The following is a 17,960-nucleotide window of genomic DNA, read 5'->3' as shown; positions in this document are numbered from 1 at the left end:
GTTCATGAATTAGAAAAAGATGCAGATGTGGAAAAGATACTTAATAAACGAATAATACAGAATATAGTACAAAAAATAATATAAAAATAATACATATAATACATTATATAATAATAAAAATAATAATACAAAAACAGTTCCTAAGCTGGAAGAAACGTCCAAGACTGTAGATTAAAAAGTCTCCTGTGGAACTGATGAGAAAACATATGCATACAGGCAGAGCCTTTAAGCTTCTGGGACAAAGGTAATGTCGAAGTTTGCAGAGAAAGGGAATAAGCTGTAGAGGAAAAATAATCAGATCCGCATTGGACTGCTCACTGGCAACATTGTTAGTAGTATATCTACTGTAATTCCAGTTTGAATTTCTCTGATTACTAATGAAGTTTAGCATCTTTGGCTATGTTTATTGGATATTTGGGTTTGCTGTTTTATGAAGCGCCTATCTTTTTTCATTTTCTATTGAACTAATCACCTTATTTATTAAGAACTCAGGATACTAATCCAATTGGTTATTATGTGTTGCAAATCTCTTCTTTAACTCTACTCTTGTCTTGTAACTTTAATTCTGATGACTTCTGATGAAGAAAACTTATTAGTTTCAGGTAACCAAATATGTCCATTTTTTAAATAATTAGTGGTTTTTGAGTCTTACCTAAGATATCTTTTCCTCCTGAGTTCATAAAGACAATGTCCTATAGTGACTGCTAAACCTTGTATTGTTTTGTCTTCCCACTAATATTTTGAAGTCATTAATCCACAAGGAATAGTCTTAGACAGGAGAAAAAAAATTACAGTTTTTTCCATATGGATGTCCAGTTGCTCCAAAACCTTTTATTGAAAAATATATTCTTGCCACACAAATCTGCTATGCCACTTCTGTTGTATATGGACCTGTTTTTGTTCTGTTGTTCTACTTACTTATCTCTGTGCCCAAACCTTCTTGTCTAGTTTTCTTGTGCACTTAATTATCCTGACTCTGGTTTTAGGGAATGTGCCTTTCTTCGGAATGGATTTGTATTTGTTTCTCCCAGGTGCCTGCCAAAACTACCAGTTTTAGACCACCTTAAATCAAGTTCATAGCTGAGATTTCTTTGACCTCCTAAGCGTGGCCCATCTAGCCTACAAATGTATATGAGTTCCTACTTGTGGCCACCGTTCTGAGGAACAGGGCTTTGTCTCATCTTGCTTTGTTTTCCTACTCTTCTCCCTTCTTTCCTGCTTGGCCCTGTGTAAGGGCAGATTTTCCTGCCTTGCCCTTTGGAAGCTGGTTCCTTTCTTTCTGGTGTACTTTTATGCTGAAAGTATAACTTTTGGGTCCCAGCATATTATGGATGTGGTATTAAGTTCTTTGCCTTAGGCAGGCCCTGGGCCTGGACTTCTTGTCCCTCCTAATCAGGCAGGAGTCTCCAAAACTGAATCTTCTCTAGCTTTGGAAAATGCCCTTGGGACAAAAACAGCCATGGTGTTTTAGTTCCTCACTTACCTCTCATTCTCCACTTACAGTAAATTTTTGGTCTGCTCTTTAGTCACCAATCTTGTCAACTCTTTAGTGCTCGTTAAGAGATTCAGCGGATATTTTACTCAGAACTTTTCATTGTTTCCAGTGGAGGGTGGGTCTGAATAATCTAGTTCCTAAGTATCTTATTTTCCATCGAATCTTGGGATTTGGAAGAACTTCTAGCAATGTGGAGCACACAAAGTGTTTCTTGAAGTGTTGAATTTCACTGAAAATCAGTGGACAAAGAAATCTTCCCTGACTCCTGTAGTGGCTGGGCTGTGCCCAGCACAGTAAATTCATGCAGCACTTGTGTAAGTATTCGTAACTCTTGTTATGGGTAGATGAATATCAATCCTTCATATTAAATTATAAGTTCCATGATGAAAGGGAAGATACGTTTCTGGCCCATGAGACACACTTACTAGATGCTCATTGAAAAAAAATGAATGAATGAAAGTACATTCACTGAACAACATGTTAGGAGTGATGAGCTTCACTCAGCTGAAAATCCACATACAACTTTTGACTCTCGCAAAACTTAACTATTAATAGCCAACTGTTGACTGGAAGCCTTACTGACTCCATCAACAGATGACTGACACATATTTTGTATGTTATATGTATTATAAGCTGTATTCTTACAACAAAGCAGACTAGAGAAAAGAAAATGTTATTAGGAAAATCATAAGGAAGAAAAAGTACATTTATAGTACTGTAAAAAATCTGTATATAAGTAGACCCACACTGTTCAAACCCATGTCGTTCAAGGGTCAACAGTATTCAAGAAGGTAAGTATGTGAATCAAACCATATCTTATTTTCTTATTAGGATTATTTATTTATTTATTTGACACAGAGAGAGAGAGAAAGAGAGAGAGATCACAAGTGGGCAGAGAGGCAGGCAGAGAGAGTGGGGGAAGCAGGTTCCCCGCTGAGCAGAGAGCCCGATGTGGGGCTCAGGCCCAGGACCCTGAGATCATGACCTGAGCCGAAGGCAGAGGCTTAACCTATTGAGCCACCCAGGTGCCCCAAACCATATCTTATTTTTAATAGGCAAATAATAACAATAAATAATAATAAGACATTAACCATAAATGATAAGTAAGTGTGCATTTAACATTATGCTTATTGTAAAGCTCTTTTCTCTAACATTAATAAAAATTCCCTAAAACTTTCCAAACACTGGCGCGCCTGGGTGACTCAGTTGGTTAAGCGTCTGCCTTTGGCTCAGGTCATGATCTCGGAGTCCTGGGATCGAGCCCTGCATCGGGTTCCCTGCTCAGCGGGGAACCTGTTTCTCCCTCCCTCTCTGTGCTCTCTCACCTGCTTGCTTGCTCTCAAATAAATAAATAAAATCTTAAAAAAGAAAACAACAAAAACCCTTCCCAGACATTTACTATTGTATATTTTATAAAAGGTTTCCAGTATTGCTTCATTCTCTCAATCCTCAATCTCTGCATGCTCAGGCGGAGCAAGAAGATAAGTACATGTAAGAGAGATTTTCAATCTTCATCAAGCTCCGTCTATGGATTTCAGAGACTTGGAGAAGCAGAATAATCAAAGTGACAAATTCTGCAGTAAAACCAAAACCAGTTCTGATGTGGGAACAGCACCAGGCTGTTTTTTGCAGTCTTTAAAAAAGGAGCGTTTGTAATAGACATGGTCTCTTCGGAAAAGCAAACTGATGGTCAGTTGCACTCCCTTGAAGAAGGGAGGTCAATCCATTGTTGTGTTATAGAGTTTTACTGAGAAATTCCTTTCTCTGGTGCTGTTCGGATGGCTCAGACAACACGGGAAGCGTATATTGAATCAGGGATGTTTTTCACTCCTTTTTTCCCAGCAGTAGCGCCATCAGTCACCTTAATCAATGCTGAAATTTCATGATTGCTAACCTAATTTAAGATTTTCTTTTTTTCTGTTCTCCGCTTTCAGAAGGAGAATAATAAAGTCAATGAGTCCTTGAGCTCCAGGCAGAGAGATCCACTCGGTAGCCAGGATAAATGATCCGGCCTTCATCTTAAATATGAAGTAGGCATTAGCATTCTCCGGTGGTAACAGACTCACAGAAAAGAATAAATGAGCCTACCTCAATCCTCCCGAAATGGCCCTGAGCAAACTGCATCATTAACCTTAAAGTAAACAAAGCAATTTTGGTGACAAACTAAAAAACGGACTTGAGCGTCCCTGAATGCATGATGGGTTCTAAGGACAGAGAGAAATCCCTGCCGCCCCCTTGCACAGAGCCTGCCGGTGGGCAGCTCTGCTGGTGAATTCTCCCGAGATGAGGTTAGAAGCCATGTCAGAGGCAAAAGCCGTGGGTAAGTTTCACCTTTCTGATACCTGCTGCAGAGGTTCCGACGCTTCAGCACACGCTGGGCTGCCCCTGAGATGCTGCCCCTGAGCTGCTAGTCTTTTTTCGCTCTTGGCTTGGACCCGAGCAAGGATGCTCTTAACTAAGAGCCTCCTAGAAAGACTGGAGGAGAGCTGCTATTCTCAGCTGACTGGCAGGAGGAGAGTGAGATGGGACTCCTCCCAAAACTGCACTGATTTTCACAGGAAGAGTGCGTCGAGTGCAAACACAAAGCTGGCACAGCTCACCTGGACCATTTTAATCTTCCCATTGCGCTCCAAGGTGAGGATCAAGTACTGGTGTTTCTCCTGGGCCTTCAGGAAAATCAGGCGCCGTAGGCAGTGCTCTTCCTCCTTCCAGTCCTTCCCCTCCGGCAACACTTTCATCTCCTGCCCGCTGCCGAAGTCCCAGATTTTAATCGTTCCTGAGCACACAGGAAAAAGACTATGTAGATACAAATAACGTGGAGAAAGCTTGCTTTTTTATCTCAGACAAAATCGATCTAATGGAAAGAGTTCTGCCAACAATTTATTGTATATTGATTTCCTACTCAGAGTGACTGGTGAGTCTCAGCTGTGCTTGCTACATTGCTGTGCACAAACTACATTTCTGTATCCCTTCATTTGTCACGGGCTGATAAGAATGAACAGGACAGCAATGTCTTGAAATTTGTGACAGTTTTCTCGACACACTCAGACTCTATCGCTGAAGTGCCTCTTTTCTGTCCTTGTCTCCCAGACCCTCCAGTTTGCTGAACACTCCCCACTATCTTTCCATTTGTCTAATATCGAGCCATGATGGTCATTCATAGTGCAAGCGCAATCCAGCGACATCACTTTTCCTAAGGTGCTGACAGTTTTGATGACCGTTGTTCTTATTGGGTGATAAAACTTCTAAGAGAATTCTAGCAGGTAGGAATCTATCAAGCTTTGAGTTGTTTTATCGGTTACATGGGAAGAAAATGCAACACGGGTGTTGAGTTTCTTCTTACATGTGAAATCCTACTTTCTTGGCACTTAACTTGGGTCATTCGATTTTGGGGAGCTTGATGAAGAGGCCAGGAGGCGTGATAAATGGCGTGGTTATTGAATGGCTATTTCTAGACCGTGTAGGAAGTCTCTTCACATGGGCTTTTCCAGGGGTCACCTCAGGTTTAGAATCTAGGAGACTGCCCCTTACAGGACTTTCTTCCCTTTGCTTGACCCTAATCCCAACCCCTACCCCCATGCCTTATCCCCAGCTCTACTCCTGCTGGACACCCACAATGTTCTCACTATGTTGCTTTTATTTCCTTCTGCCAGGTTCTCTCTATCAGCAACACTCACAATTCCTACCATTTGTTTGTTCCCAACATCATTAAACACTGACTAAATTCTCCCTATATCCTCAGCACTCCATGAGGAGCTACAAATGCCAAATGAGCGGGCGTGGTTCCTGCCCTCAAGCACTTTATGATCTGGAGGAACATAGTCATACAAACAATGGAACAAAGGAATGCGCTCATTTAGTCCCAGATATGTGGACCACAGGGTCACAGCATGGATTTCTCACTGCCTCAGGACTTTGGCAGTTAAATTTAATGGGGCAGAGGGCAGGGAGAAGTATTGCTTAGCTTAGGTGGAGGGTGGGAAGTGGAGAGGAATGAGGGGCACTGCCAGCTTGTGAGCAGAGCTGATCTGAGAGCCAGAGAATCCTACTTTCCAGGCTGCTCTAGGATGTCACAGCATCTTTGTCAATGACCTCTAAGGAGAACAAACTGGGCATGTTTGAAGAGATTCTAGACCCTAGCACTAACAATGAACTAGGACTTTCTTGCCTGCAAACAGGACTATCTTTGTCATCTGGATGAATCTCTAAGGCTTATGCCTGATAACAGTTGTGTGCTTTGCTCAGACTTTCTATTATAACTGATTTTCATATGTATGGCGAGCATGCTCATAGAGCAGTTAAGACTGCCTTCTGGAGAACTGTCCCGCACGCACAACAGTTGCGTTTACTCACACCTCATCAACTTAGCATTTGTGATTTCATTCTGTGTGTACTGTTATCTGTCACACTTGGAAAAATCAGACTTTCACATCAGGATGTTCACTCCTCCCACCCTCTGGCTTCCAAGCAAGAATTTCTTAGTAAATACATCTCTAGAATAAATAAGCTTTGAGTAGTGCACACAAGTGGGTCATATCGTCTAGGTAAAGCAGTTCTTTCGTGGGAGGTCAGAGCAAGGTGAGGTGAAAAGGGAGGCAGGCTGGAGTGCTTAGTTCTAGAAAGTTCTATGCAGTTCTCCATAGCTTGAGAAGCAGCAAGCGACGTAACACCAACACCACCGAGCCTGACATGCCAAGTTGCTGAGACTCCTAAGTCCCGTGTAGAAATCTGGGTGTTGTACAACAAAGCTGGTTGGATTTTTGTCTGGTCCCCAAATCTACTAAATGTAAACGTCCATCCCTTAGCTGACGGTCCCCAAAACTAAAAGGACAAAAGGCATCCGTGCCACACAATTCCTGCCAAGGATGGAATGAGATACGTGTGAAAGACTTCTGCGAACGTTAAAGCCATAATACAAATGCGACGTGAGGCATGGACCGCTGGGCCTTGAAGCCCATTACAGCAGAGTCTGCTGTTCAGCCAGGCAGAGCCGTCTCTCTGGCATGCTGACATGTGCCCGCCTGCTTCGTGTTCTCTCTGTCTCCAGCCCCCGCAGCAGATGAGCGCCGAGCACAAACTCTCGGGCACTAACGCAGGGAGGCCCGATTCGGGTTAGGGATCTGACCGTTGTATGCCCCTGTGGCAAACAGAAATCCAGTCTCATCAATCGCTGCTGAAGTCAGTTCAACACTGAAGCCATGAGGGTCTAAAATCTGGTATATTTGGAGGCCGGTCTCGAGTTCCCAAACCTGTAGCAAAGAACGACAACCAAAAATCAAGTCATCCAGATACCCTTCGGCTCTTACAAAAATTTTACAGTATTCACCACAGCCTCCAACTTGGTGCTGTGCTCTTCTAAAGTCTTTTCCAACATCCTGGCCTGAGTGTTGCTTTGCCCGAAGAAAGTTCTAACAGATGCAGTGCTGTTGAGTCGTTCCCGGGATGCCCGAGCGTGTCTGCCGTGTACCTAGGCGGTGGAGACAGACTGACTATGCCGGGCAGCCTTGGCCGGGGAGGAAGTCGCCAATTTTGCTGCTGTGAGCATGAAACAAGATCAGCAGCCGGATAGCAATGTGGCCGCTACAGTACAGCCGACAAAAAAAAAAAAAAAAAATCAAACTGGATTTACTCCCTGTTGACACTCATCCGAATTAGCCAGGAGTCCCAGGACAGAATGAGAGAACCCTGAGGAAGGGGCTTATTGACCTTTTCAAGAAGTGCTCTGATGAGGGGCACGGGCCTCGCTCTTGGAGGGAGGGAGGGAGGGAGAGAGACTTCAGAGAAGGCTGTCTGTGTAATCAGGCTGGGTATAATCAGAAAATCCAGAAACATGTCAAGATACATCATTCTCTCTCTTTGGAAACACGGTCGAGGCTCTAGACCTTTAGCCTTTCGGTCTAAGTCTCTCCTTCTTCATGGATCTGCTGTGCTCACATGTAAACCAGACTGTCAGTGAGTAATGAAACTGCACTGGCAGGACAGACGGTCACCCTCTGGGTCTGTGGGGCCGAGGCAGCATAAGCAAAGGGCCAGAGATGAGAAGGCACATTGTCCCTCCAGGGAGCTGAAAGACAGCCATCACAGCTGGAATCAGGGAGGGAGAGCAAGACCAGAGGGAACTTGTGGAGTCATCTGGAGGCCAACCAAGGGCCCCTGACTGACCTGATTGAGGCCAGTCTGACTCAAGAGCCCACGTTCTCAACCTCCGAGTGCCCCCAGTGCAGACAAGGTCCTTAAAGGAGAAGAGAAATGAATGACACTGCATGAATGGGTCTCAGAGGTCACCCATGATGTGGCCTGAAGTATGATCTCTCTTCAAGCAAGCAAAAAGGTATGAAAACTCACCTAGATGTGAGTTTCCCGCTTCTCCCCTGACAGGGAAACCATGTCCCTGCTAGACGTCAGTATTTCATGAAAACGGAGTAAGTTTTATTCCGTAGGCTTATCAGAACTAGGTGACCGTTAACTGAACTCCCAGATTTTGGCCTGAGAAAATCTCCAGCAGATGAGCACAGAGGATCCGGGATTGAGAGGGGCCTTAAAGGGTCTCTAGAGGGTCTCTCTACCGCTCCAGATGTCTCCTTTCAGAGGGCATGCATGAAATAAAAGGATGGGCCTTTGAAGCAAACACTGCCAGTCTTCACTGCTAGATGGCTTCAATGGTCGTAGTTACTGACGCACTTAGGATGGCTGCGTACCCGGGACTCTGGGGAGCACGGTAGTGTCAGGCGGTGGAATGCACAGGAACAGACACAGGGAGCTACAACAGGACAACCTGGGTACACACCCCAGCTGTGATGCTTACTAGTTATGCAATCGGGGGCGAGTTGCTTGATCTGCATGAGTCCCTGTTTCCTTATCTTTAAATGGAACCTTTATCTGTCCACATGGAACCAGTATGAAGATTAAATGAGATCATGGATTTAAGACACATGGCATGTATCCTGCACCTATAGGGGTTATAGTAAACATTATAAATTATAAATCTCCCTTCCTTCTTACCCTATCCTCTGCTCATAACTCAGATTTAAAAATCTATCAATCTATCTAATCTACCTATATCTATCTATCTAATCTATCCATCCACCATCCATCATCCATCCATCCATCCACCATCCATCATCCATCATCCATCCTAGTACCCCTTCCTTGGTATATTTCCTTTAAAATTCCTATTCCAATAGTAAAAAACTAGCTTTATTTATTTCACTGAGGCTGCAGTTTAATAGCAAGCAGTCTGAGCTGGCTTAAAATACTTGTTTTTCATGTGTTCGTGAGTGTTTAAAAATAGCTATACTGTTGATCTCATCACACAGGCCACTACATTTACTTAATCACACAAAGCCTTCCCTGTCAAAAGAGAACATTCTGCTTTGCCTTTTTCTTTCTGAAGAGCCAATATACACTCACCTTAATGATGGACTCAGAACAGACAGTAAGTACTTGGTGAAAATATCTGTTGTAAAGCATGACATTGATTTCTCGTTCATGAGTGTGAGGAATCTGTTTTGTATCTTGTACCATCCTGGTCAGAGGGTACATGTCCATAACACTAGATCCTGGAACAGAAAGAAGATTGTCACAAATACCCAACATTAGAAGTTTTGAAGCACAAAGGATTTTACCCAAACAGTCATGTTTGGAAACAACCCATCAGCGAGGTTAGTAATATCGATTCCTAGGATATCTAATGAGGTGAATATACGCTTATTTTTTCTAAAACATTTTTGACAAAAAAAGCAGATGTTATTCAGCAAGAGAAAAGCATTTGTTGAGGCTGTCATTAATTTTCAAGTGCAGGCCATTGGATTTATCAATATCCTCTTTACAGTGATCCCTATTTTCCTATTTTTTTTTTTTAAGTCTATATTTTTCCTTCTTGAGAGTGCCTGCCGCATGCCTCTCCACCTGGTGTCCAGTAATCACGATGATGATCAGCTTTCTGCTGAAGGTAAGCTTCCTTCTGGTGATTGGAATTTATTGTTAGCCTTTCCCGACCAACAACTGATAAAGCACTCTGTAAACACAGTCTTATTAAATGTAATGAATGAGAAACGGTTACAGGCCAGTGCTTGCAACATCAATATTAAATAAGATCAATTTCCAAATCAACGTGGGGAAGTAGGTGGAGAGCAGATATACCTCATTTGCATTTTCCTAAGGGTGCTGGTTTGGTTTTATAGGGACACTACAAATGGCAAATGTGATTTAACTCTCAAAACCAACTATGTATTCTGTGTTGGTGTAATGTCTCGAAATGTAAGAAAGAATCCCAAAGCATTTTAAAGATCAGACAAAATGAAACTTCTCTGTTTTATTGTCGTGGAGATTAAATTATCAAAGGTCACTTTGTATTGGGTTTCTCACCATTTTCCAATCTTACCTGTAGGAAAAGGCGCCCCAGGAGTTAATGAAGCCCTTTCCTAAAGCTGCTTAAACTTTAAGATTAAAATCTGTTCGTGTGTAGAGAAGGGCTTAAAAAAAGGTTTTTTGGTAATATTTCTCAGTTCAAATATTCTAATATGGAAACACGAGAGGAATATGGAAGCCAGATGACCAACACTCGGAGCTTCTTGGTAGAGCTTTTAACATTATATTGTGACTAGCTTTATTCAGAACCCACACCAACGAAGCTAGATCTGCTTATGAACTAGTGGTAATCCTCTCTGTTTTCAGCGCTGCTGTGGAAACAATGCAGTTACAGAGAAAGAATGTGGTTTCAGAAGCCACATGATTTGGGATTGAATCCCAGCTCTACCTTTTAACCTGGTGGGTTTTTGTTGTTGTTTTATTTATTAGAAGGAGATCGAGCATGTGGCGGGGTGGGGGGGAAGGAGGGAGAGTGTAGGGAGAGAGAGAGAATCTCAAGTAGAGTCCGCACTGAGCATGGATCTCGACTTGGGACTTGACCTCACCACCCCGAGATCATGTCTTGAGACGACATCAGGATTTGGATGCTTAACTGACTGAGCCACCCAGGTGCACCAGTCCTGGTGTTTTTCTACTGGTCAGCTGAACTGCTTAATATTCAGTGTCAGTTATAAACTAGGATAAGTAATAATTCCTACCTCCTGTGGGGGTTGTGCAGGTCAAATGAAACAAAGCACATGAAAGCACTTTGTAAAAGAACTTTCCAAAAGGACGTTGTTGTAACAGAGGAATAATACAAACGACAGTGACAGGAACAACAGTATATTCTACAAAGCATTTCCAGAATGTGATGCTGTTGTCATCAGGGTTTAGATTACTATGGTGGCTTCTCTGGAATCAAAGCATGAAGTAAAGTCTGGGAGATAAACTTCATGTAATTCTGATGTCAAGTTGATGGCAGCAGTCAATGTAAGTGACACACAGAGCTGTATGTTTTTATAAGCAAAGTATTAGCAAAATTACATAAAACCGGAAACAATCATGATTTCCTCCTCTCCTTTTCCTTCTTCTTTTGTCTTAATACTTGAGTCCTTAGTTATTCTGGTGATAAATGGGTTGGAAATGCAGAGCCCACTAATCAAACATGCAAGTAAGGATACTAGGAGAAAATTTGCTTGCAGTTATTAGCATGTTATTTTTGGAAGAGCTAATACAGAAGAGGAGTGCTTACACCTAGAATTAAGTTCTGTTTTACAAGATGTAAAATTATCTATCAAGCATGAAGTGCTAGTTCACTCCTAATCCAGAAAAAAACCCAAACAAACCTAGAGTTAAAAATAATTATGTTCTCCACTAGCAGTGATAGCACCAACCATTTCAAATGCATGTCTCCTGCACGTCTCCCTGCCCTAATTAATCCCACAGGAACTCAGAACAGGTGGTCAGTGGGAAAGTGCTTAGGAAATGCATTCTGGGCTGGTGTTCCAGAAGGAAGAAGTATTGGTAATAGCATTCATTTTTCTTCTAAGGCCTGAAGGCATGCATGTGAGCCGTGTTTAATGTAAATGCCTAACAGAACATTTTATGTCTTTAGGAAGCGTGTTTTTAAGAGGCAACAAATAAAGGAGGCAACAAATCTGTTGGCATCATGCTGTGGAACTGTCATTTGGGACTCTATTTTCTCTCCATTTTATGGTCTAGATGCAAAGGCAGGTGGGGACGTCAGCACCTTCTAACTGTCTCAATACCAGAATGCATGGGGCCAAACTGCCCCGCTGAAGAAAGGGGGCATGGATGCTGGTGTAGTCCCTCAGAGACGGCTCATATTCCAGCTCCCAAGAGTCAAACGGAGCTGGCTTTGCCTTTTATGTAGCAACACATCACATCCCACTTCTTGCTTTGCCCAAGGCCATCTTCCGAGGCTCAAAAACTTAGAGCGCTGACCTAGTTTTTCCAAGGAAGTGCAGGTGCACATTTTATCTACCCGGCCATGGAAAGACAGGAAGGAGTGGAACGGAATGAAATATCTACTGTGATGAATCACAGTTAACACATTCCCCTTCTGCTTCTATTTTTCTTCTAGTTAGTGCTCAAGTGTTAGTTTAAAAAACGCTTGAAGTCAAGATGGGAGTTTTGCCTGCTGTTAATTGGGTACACTCACCTGTAATAAGCATGCCATGATTGGAATCGTACACCATGGAATAAATCTGCATGTCTCCTGGTCCCCCGTGGCTGTCATGGAACACTTGTAATAGCGAAAGAGTCTGTACATCCCACACCCTGAAAACCTGGGAGAACAAAGAACATAGTTCACCACTTTCACATCGTACGTTCCCCACTCAAAGCATTTTAGGTGAAGGATTTCCAAAGCCTACAGTATGAGCTTAAAAACTTGCAGCAAACCCTATGACTCTGCAATTGCACTACTGGGTATTTACCCCAAAGATACAGATGTAGTGAAAAGAAGGGCCATCTGTACCCCAATGTCATAGCAGCAATGTCCACAATAGCCAAACTGTGGAAAGAACTGAGATGTCCTTCAACAGACGAATGGATAAAGATGTGGTCCAAATGTACAATGGAGTATTATGCCTCCATCTGAAAGGATGAATACCCAACTTTTTATCAACATGGACAGGACTGGTGGAGATTATGCTGAGTGAAATAAGTCAAGCAGAGAGAGTCAATTATCATATGGTTTCACTTACTTGTGGAGCATAAGGAATAACTTGGAGGACATTGGGAGATGGAGAGAAGTGAGTTGGGGGGAAATCGGAGGGGGAGACGAACCATGAGAGACTGTGGACTCTGAGAAACAAACTGATAGTTTTGGAGGGGAGGGAGGCTGGGGTTGGGTGAGCCTGGTAGTGGGTATTATGGAGGACACGTATTGCATGGAGCACTGGGTGCGGTGCATAAACAAGGAATCTTGGAACACTGAAAAAAATAAAATAAAATTAAGATATTAAAAAAAACTTGCAGAAAGTATGATTTATCTGATGAGCACACCTTTGCTAAACTCCAATTTGGTTCTTGGTTCAATGATTGTTAATATTGAAGAAAAATAGAGCAGTGATTAAAAATTTGCTTAAAGGAACTGGATTTTTTTTTTATCTTACAGAGAAATCTGGTATTTATTATTCTTTAAGAATTTGGAGGATTGATCATGACTTAGAGTTCAAATGAAGCCACCCTTCTCTCTACACTAGACATTGGAAATTAGAGAGAAGACATATTTTAAGTGGAGGGTTTCAAATTGCTCTATTATCACATAAGAAGATAGAACATTGGGGCGCCTGGGTGGCTTAGTTGGTTGAGCACTGAACTCTTGATTTTCGCTCAGATCATGATCTCAGGGTCCTGAGATCAAGCCCTGTGTCAGTCTCTGCACTCACATTGGAGCCTGCTTGAGATACTCTATCTCCCTCTTGTCTGTCCCTCCCTCCAATTGTGTTCTTTCCATAAATAAGTAAAATAAATAAATAAAATCTTTAAAAAAAAAAAAAAGATGGAACATCTTACTGAATGAGGTTTTTAAGAGCTTCCCCCTCCTCCTGCCCAGGGATTTAAGAAATTCAGAAAGTAGTTTTTAGGCATGGCTTAGATATAGTAAGAGTGTGGGGAAATAGATTATTTAAACTCTCCAATTACTTAAAGAGAGCTTGGGTTATTAGACTAGAAAAAACAGTAAAATACAAATTCAGCAAAAGTAAGTCAAGTTGACCCTTGGTCACTTGAAATATCTGGTCCATCTTAGTCTTCTCCATTATTCTGTTTTTGTAAGCAAGTTGTAGCATGATTGAATTTCAGAAAGAAGCATGATTTGATCAAGGTGATGTTTTCTAGCATGCATCCTTAAATAATATTTTCACTTTATAATAGTCATCATGATCCCATTAAATTGGAATATTTGTTGAATAAATGAGTGGTCATTGTAGAACTAGATATAAAAGAGTAATTTTGTTAACAGTGAGATACTAACTTCTCTTTTGAGACCCTTATAATCGAGTTAAATGAGTTCACACCTCACTGTTGCAAAGGCAGTTTGATTCTTTTGTGTAGACACATAAAGATGTCTAAGTCATGTGATTCAGGGAGTGCTGGTGGGGAGTTTGGCCTCAAATGCACACCCTTGGTGGGCCCGTACTCAGTACCCAGTACTCAGTACTCAGTACTCAGTACTCAGAACCTGTACAGTTGGGAGTTACCTCCTTTGTTCTAGTCAAAATGCAAATTTGGGTTAGTAACTTTTGTGCCATAGGGTAAGTATTACGAGCTATTTATAAATTTAGGTTCTGAGTCCAGATGAGAGACAAACAGAAGAACCTGAAAGTAGAATCGAGGAGTGCCAAAGAAATTTATCTCAACTCAAACTGTCTCTGATTGTATTGCTTTGGCTAATATGCATTCAGGGTTGGCAGGCATTTTGCTATATGCATATGCTCTGAATGGTGGTTGCTGGAAAGAACAAGGGACAGGGCAGAAGAGGGGTCAGTTCTAGCACATCACTTAGATTCCCTGAACCTCAGGTTTCTTGTTTCTAGAGCAGACATACAACACCAGCACTCTGTTTTTCACTGAACTGACGGGAGCAGGTTTTAAAATCCGTAATGTTTTCTGTAGAGTAGTACTAATTTCTTTTTTCCTATTTCTCTCTTCTTCAGTGTTTGGTGCTTTAGGTGTTTTATGTGATTTTTAGGGGTGACTGATGGGCTAGCAGATCTGCCACACTTGTCCTCGGGTCCCACGTGTCACCTCTGTTACTAGTCATACCAATCTGCTCCCCATTTCCAAAACCCTTCTCATTCTGGTCTTGGGCATGCCACCTACCCTTCCTATCATCTACAACTGCCTTTCAACATCCCCCACTGTGTAGTGAACTGCTACCTTTCCTTGAATCTGTTATAAGGAGAACTAAGGAGTCACAGCTCAAAAAGTTTGTGCCTTGATGTGCCGTTTCTTCTCCAGACACAGAGAAATAGTAAAGAATATATAAAAAAGAGAAAGCAAAAAGAAACAGCAAGCCTTTAAAGTAAGACACATATCTCTATAAATAGATCCAAGCAAGAGAGATGCAGGAAATGAAGGAGGGGATGCCTCAGGGGGCTGTGTCCTGGAAGTGACTGGGCTGGGACAGCAGAGAGCAGTCCCAGGCAGAGGGGACCAGAGGCTCCCAGCACTCCATGGAAGAACATGGAGCAGCTCCCCAGTTCAGGGCAGCGAGACTGAGGAGTTAAGGCTTTACTTCCATCTGGAGCTACAGTGTTCAGAAAGCTGTGAGATCCGTTAGTGAGAAGGACACTGCCTTTGACCAGGAACTAAACCAAGACTACTTCTGACTCAGGAACTAGACCTGTTTCTAGACTGCTGCCCAATGGGGCCAGATCGGGGAAGGTTACAGAGATGGAAGACGGAGCATGAAGACATGTGTAAAAGAAACCGTAATTTTCAGAAAAACTGAGAGGAGGTTATCTTCATGAACTTGAGCTCAAAAACATGTCTTCAATAAGCACAAAAAGCATGAACCATAAAACATAGATTCATTTCACTGAATTAGAATTAAAAATCTCTGTTTAACCAAAACCACAATCACAAAGCCACAAGGGGTAGAAACAAGTCCAATGTTCATTGGCCAAGTTGGATACACATATCTTGTGCTTCCAACAGAATCCCATGTAGCTGTTAAAACAAGTGAACTAGACCTATATGTAAAAACGTGGATTAATCTCAAAATACAGTGCTAAGGGGGAGAAAGGAAATTTCAGTAGGATTTATTCAGAGAGAACACTGAAACATACAAAATAAGACTATCCACAGTTGGAGGACATCTATACATGTACTAATGGTAATAAAACATAGTGCTCGTTCTAAGTTGAAAAGTCCAAAAACTCCTCTCCTTTGGACACCTTCCATTGGTCACCCTTCTAATTCAGATGTCCCCCCTGCGGATGCCCATACTACCCGTCTACACGTGTAGCAATTAGCATTTGTCATATGACGATTTGCCAAGAGGCTTCTCTACTAAACTGTACTCCCTTGAGGGAGGAACATATGCTATTTGTTTCCGCAGTATCTTACACACGTGTTCTCTTCAGTTCGACTGGTTATTTAACTGGATTTGGGTCAGCTCGCTTGCTTATTCCCTGTCTTGGTCCAGGACCTTGTACGAACTTACAGAGGAGCAACACTGCATAGACAGAACTCACACTGGAACTGGATAAATCAATTAATAAATGGGACGGCATCAGCAAACAGAATTCACTGAGTCTGTTTTTAGGTGGTCTTCACACGTTAGCTACTTTGGAGGAAAGGGGAGTAGGGATAGGAGTGAGGCTGTGCTGATTCTAGCCCGGTTCCCTACTCATTTCCCTAGTCCTCCTCCCTACTCATCTCCCTAGTCCTCCTCCCTACTCATCTCCCTCAGGGGTAGACAGTGTTCCGGTGGTCCCTGTTAGTGCTTCAAAGCCTGAGAGACAGAGGGGAGCGGGGATTAGGAAGGGCACGACCTTTGTGAGAGAGACATCATTGCTGTAGAAAGAAAATCTGAGAGGACAGGTGACTTCCACTAAGGAAGCTCTGTGTGCACAATGGAGTGTTTGTTAATGATAAATTAAATACTATGTATGTGTAAAATGGAAATTACAAAAGATATTCACCTCCTAGTGGCAGAAAACTAATGATTTCCAAACAAATTGGGAATGCAGGAGTTAGGAGGAAGGATTTTTTTTTAACATTGGGGAAAAACTCAGCTGAAACACTGTAAGGCTTTGAGAATAGTTATCCATCCCTAAATATCAAAGAGAAGAACAATAGAAAGCCCTCCCTTTAGGATTTTTTTGTGAGGGATAATTAATAAACAATGATGAAGTAAAAAAGTTTGAAAACTCTACGTGTATCTGCGCCAGGAGTAAGAGGACTGGTAGGATTCAACCAGGTTTCCTGGCTTTTCTTGCAAACTCAGTACCAATCTCTAGTGTCCAAATGCATTAATGAAGTGCTCTTTTGGGGGCTTCTGGGTGGCTCAGTTGGTTAAGCATTTGTCTTTGGCTTGGGTCATGATCTCAGGGTCCTGGGATGGAGTCCCATGTCAGGCTCCCTGCTCAGTGGGAAGTCTGCTTCTCACTCTCCCTCTGCTCCCCACTGCTCCCATACTCTCTCTCTCAAATAAATAAAACCTTAAAAAAATAAATAAAGGACTCTTTTTTTTTAAATCTTGGTGGGTATTATTATAAAGTGACCTAGAGCAAAGTATCTGATGTGTAGGAGTTGGCCTGAGATACATAAAAAAGGATTGTAAAAAGGGGCAAAACTGACATGACATGCACAATTCCTTATACGGCAAGTAATTCTGGAACGCCGAGCTAGGTGCTACAGAAGCAGAAGATCAGCAGAAGCACTATTCCAGCCATTTTTTTTTGTTTGTTTGTTTGTTTAAGATTTTATTTATTTATCTGACAGACAGAGATCACAAGTAGGCAGAGAGGCAGGCAGAGAGAGAGGAGGAAGCAGGCTCCCCGCGGAGCAGAGAGCCCGATGCGGGGCTCGATTCCAGGACCCTGAGACCATGACCCGAGCCGAAGGCAGAGGCTTAACCCACTGAGCCACCCAGGCGCCCCATTACAGCCGTTTTTGAACAGACCTTCGTCTGCTCAGGAGCGTAGATACAACACAAGGAATTATCATGCACTGTAAGAGTTATTTGAGCGGAAGTTTGAACGCTGTGCTAAAACTTTGTATTGGCAGAAATCTTTAGACTTGCACTATCATTTAGATAGCGGAAAGGGCATGTGGAATTCAGCATTTCTGATTGGTCAAGGGAAGCTGGGATTTTGCCAGCCTTTCTAATTTTACCCAACGACTACAAGAGGTTAATTAGATTTTAGACCCCAAATGAATCAGATTAAGGCTAGACGACTTTACGTTGAAGAGCCTGAAGATAGCTGCTATTATGACTCTTCTGAGGGTGACACAGTATTATAGACACATTCGGAATTTGAAAATAGATATGTATAACAGTGGTACAGATGGTAGGCATTCAACGTTACTTGTGTAGGAATTCAATGCAAAAACGTGTTTTTTAAGCTCTTACAAATAA

General features: G+C 42.3%; 1 protein-coding gene across 1 annotated transcript in view; it reads right to left on the bottom strand.

Moving 5' to 3' along the window:
* The window catches only part of LOC111150881 (WD repeat domain 64), a 136,385-nt gene that overhangs the window by 44,059 nt on the left and 74,366 nt on the right, over window positions 1–17,960 (bottom strand). Inside the window, exons 10-13 of the mRNA XM_022508551.1 lie at window positions 12,027–12,153; window positions 8,906–9,054; window positions 6,621–6,744; window positions 4,096–4,271 (exon numbers count right to left, since the gene is read on the bottom strand). Coding sequence (XP_022364259.1) covers window positions 4,096–4,271; window positions 6,621–6,744; window positions 8,906–9,054; window positions 12,027–12,153 — 576 coding nt within the window. The remainder of the gene's footprint in view (window positions 1–4,095; window positions 4,272–6,620; window positions 6,745–8,905; window positions 9,055–12,026; window positions 12,154–17,960) is intronic.

Source organism: Enhydra lutris, unplaced genomic scaffold (genome assembly GCF_002288905.1).
Source record: "Enhydra lutris kenyoni isolate GAN:26980312 unplaced genomic scaffold, ASM228890v2 scaffoldscaffold24, whole genome shotgun sequence".
NCBI classification, from domain to species: Eukaryota; Metazoa; Chordata; class Mammalia; order Carnivora; family Mustelidae; genus Enhydra; species Enhydra lutris.
Note: the sequence above shows the minus strand (reverse complement) of the source record. Positions and strands in the feature narration are given on the sequence as shown.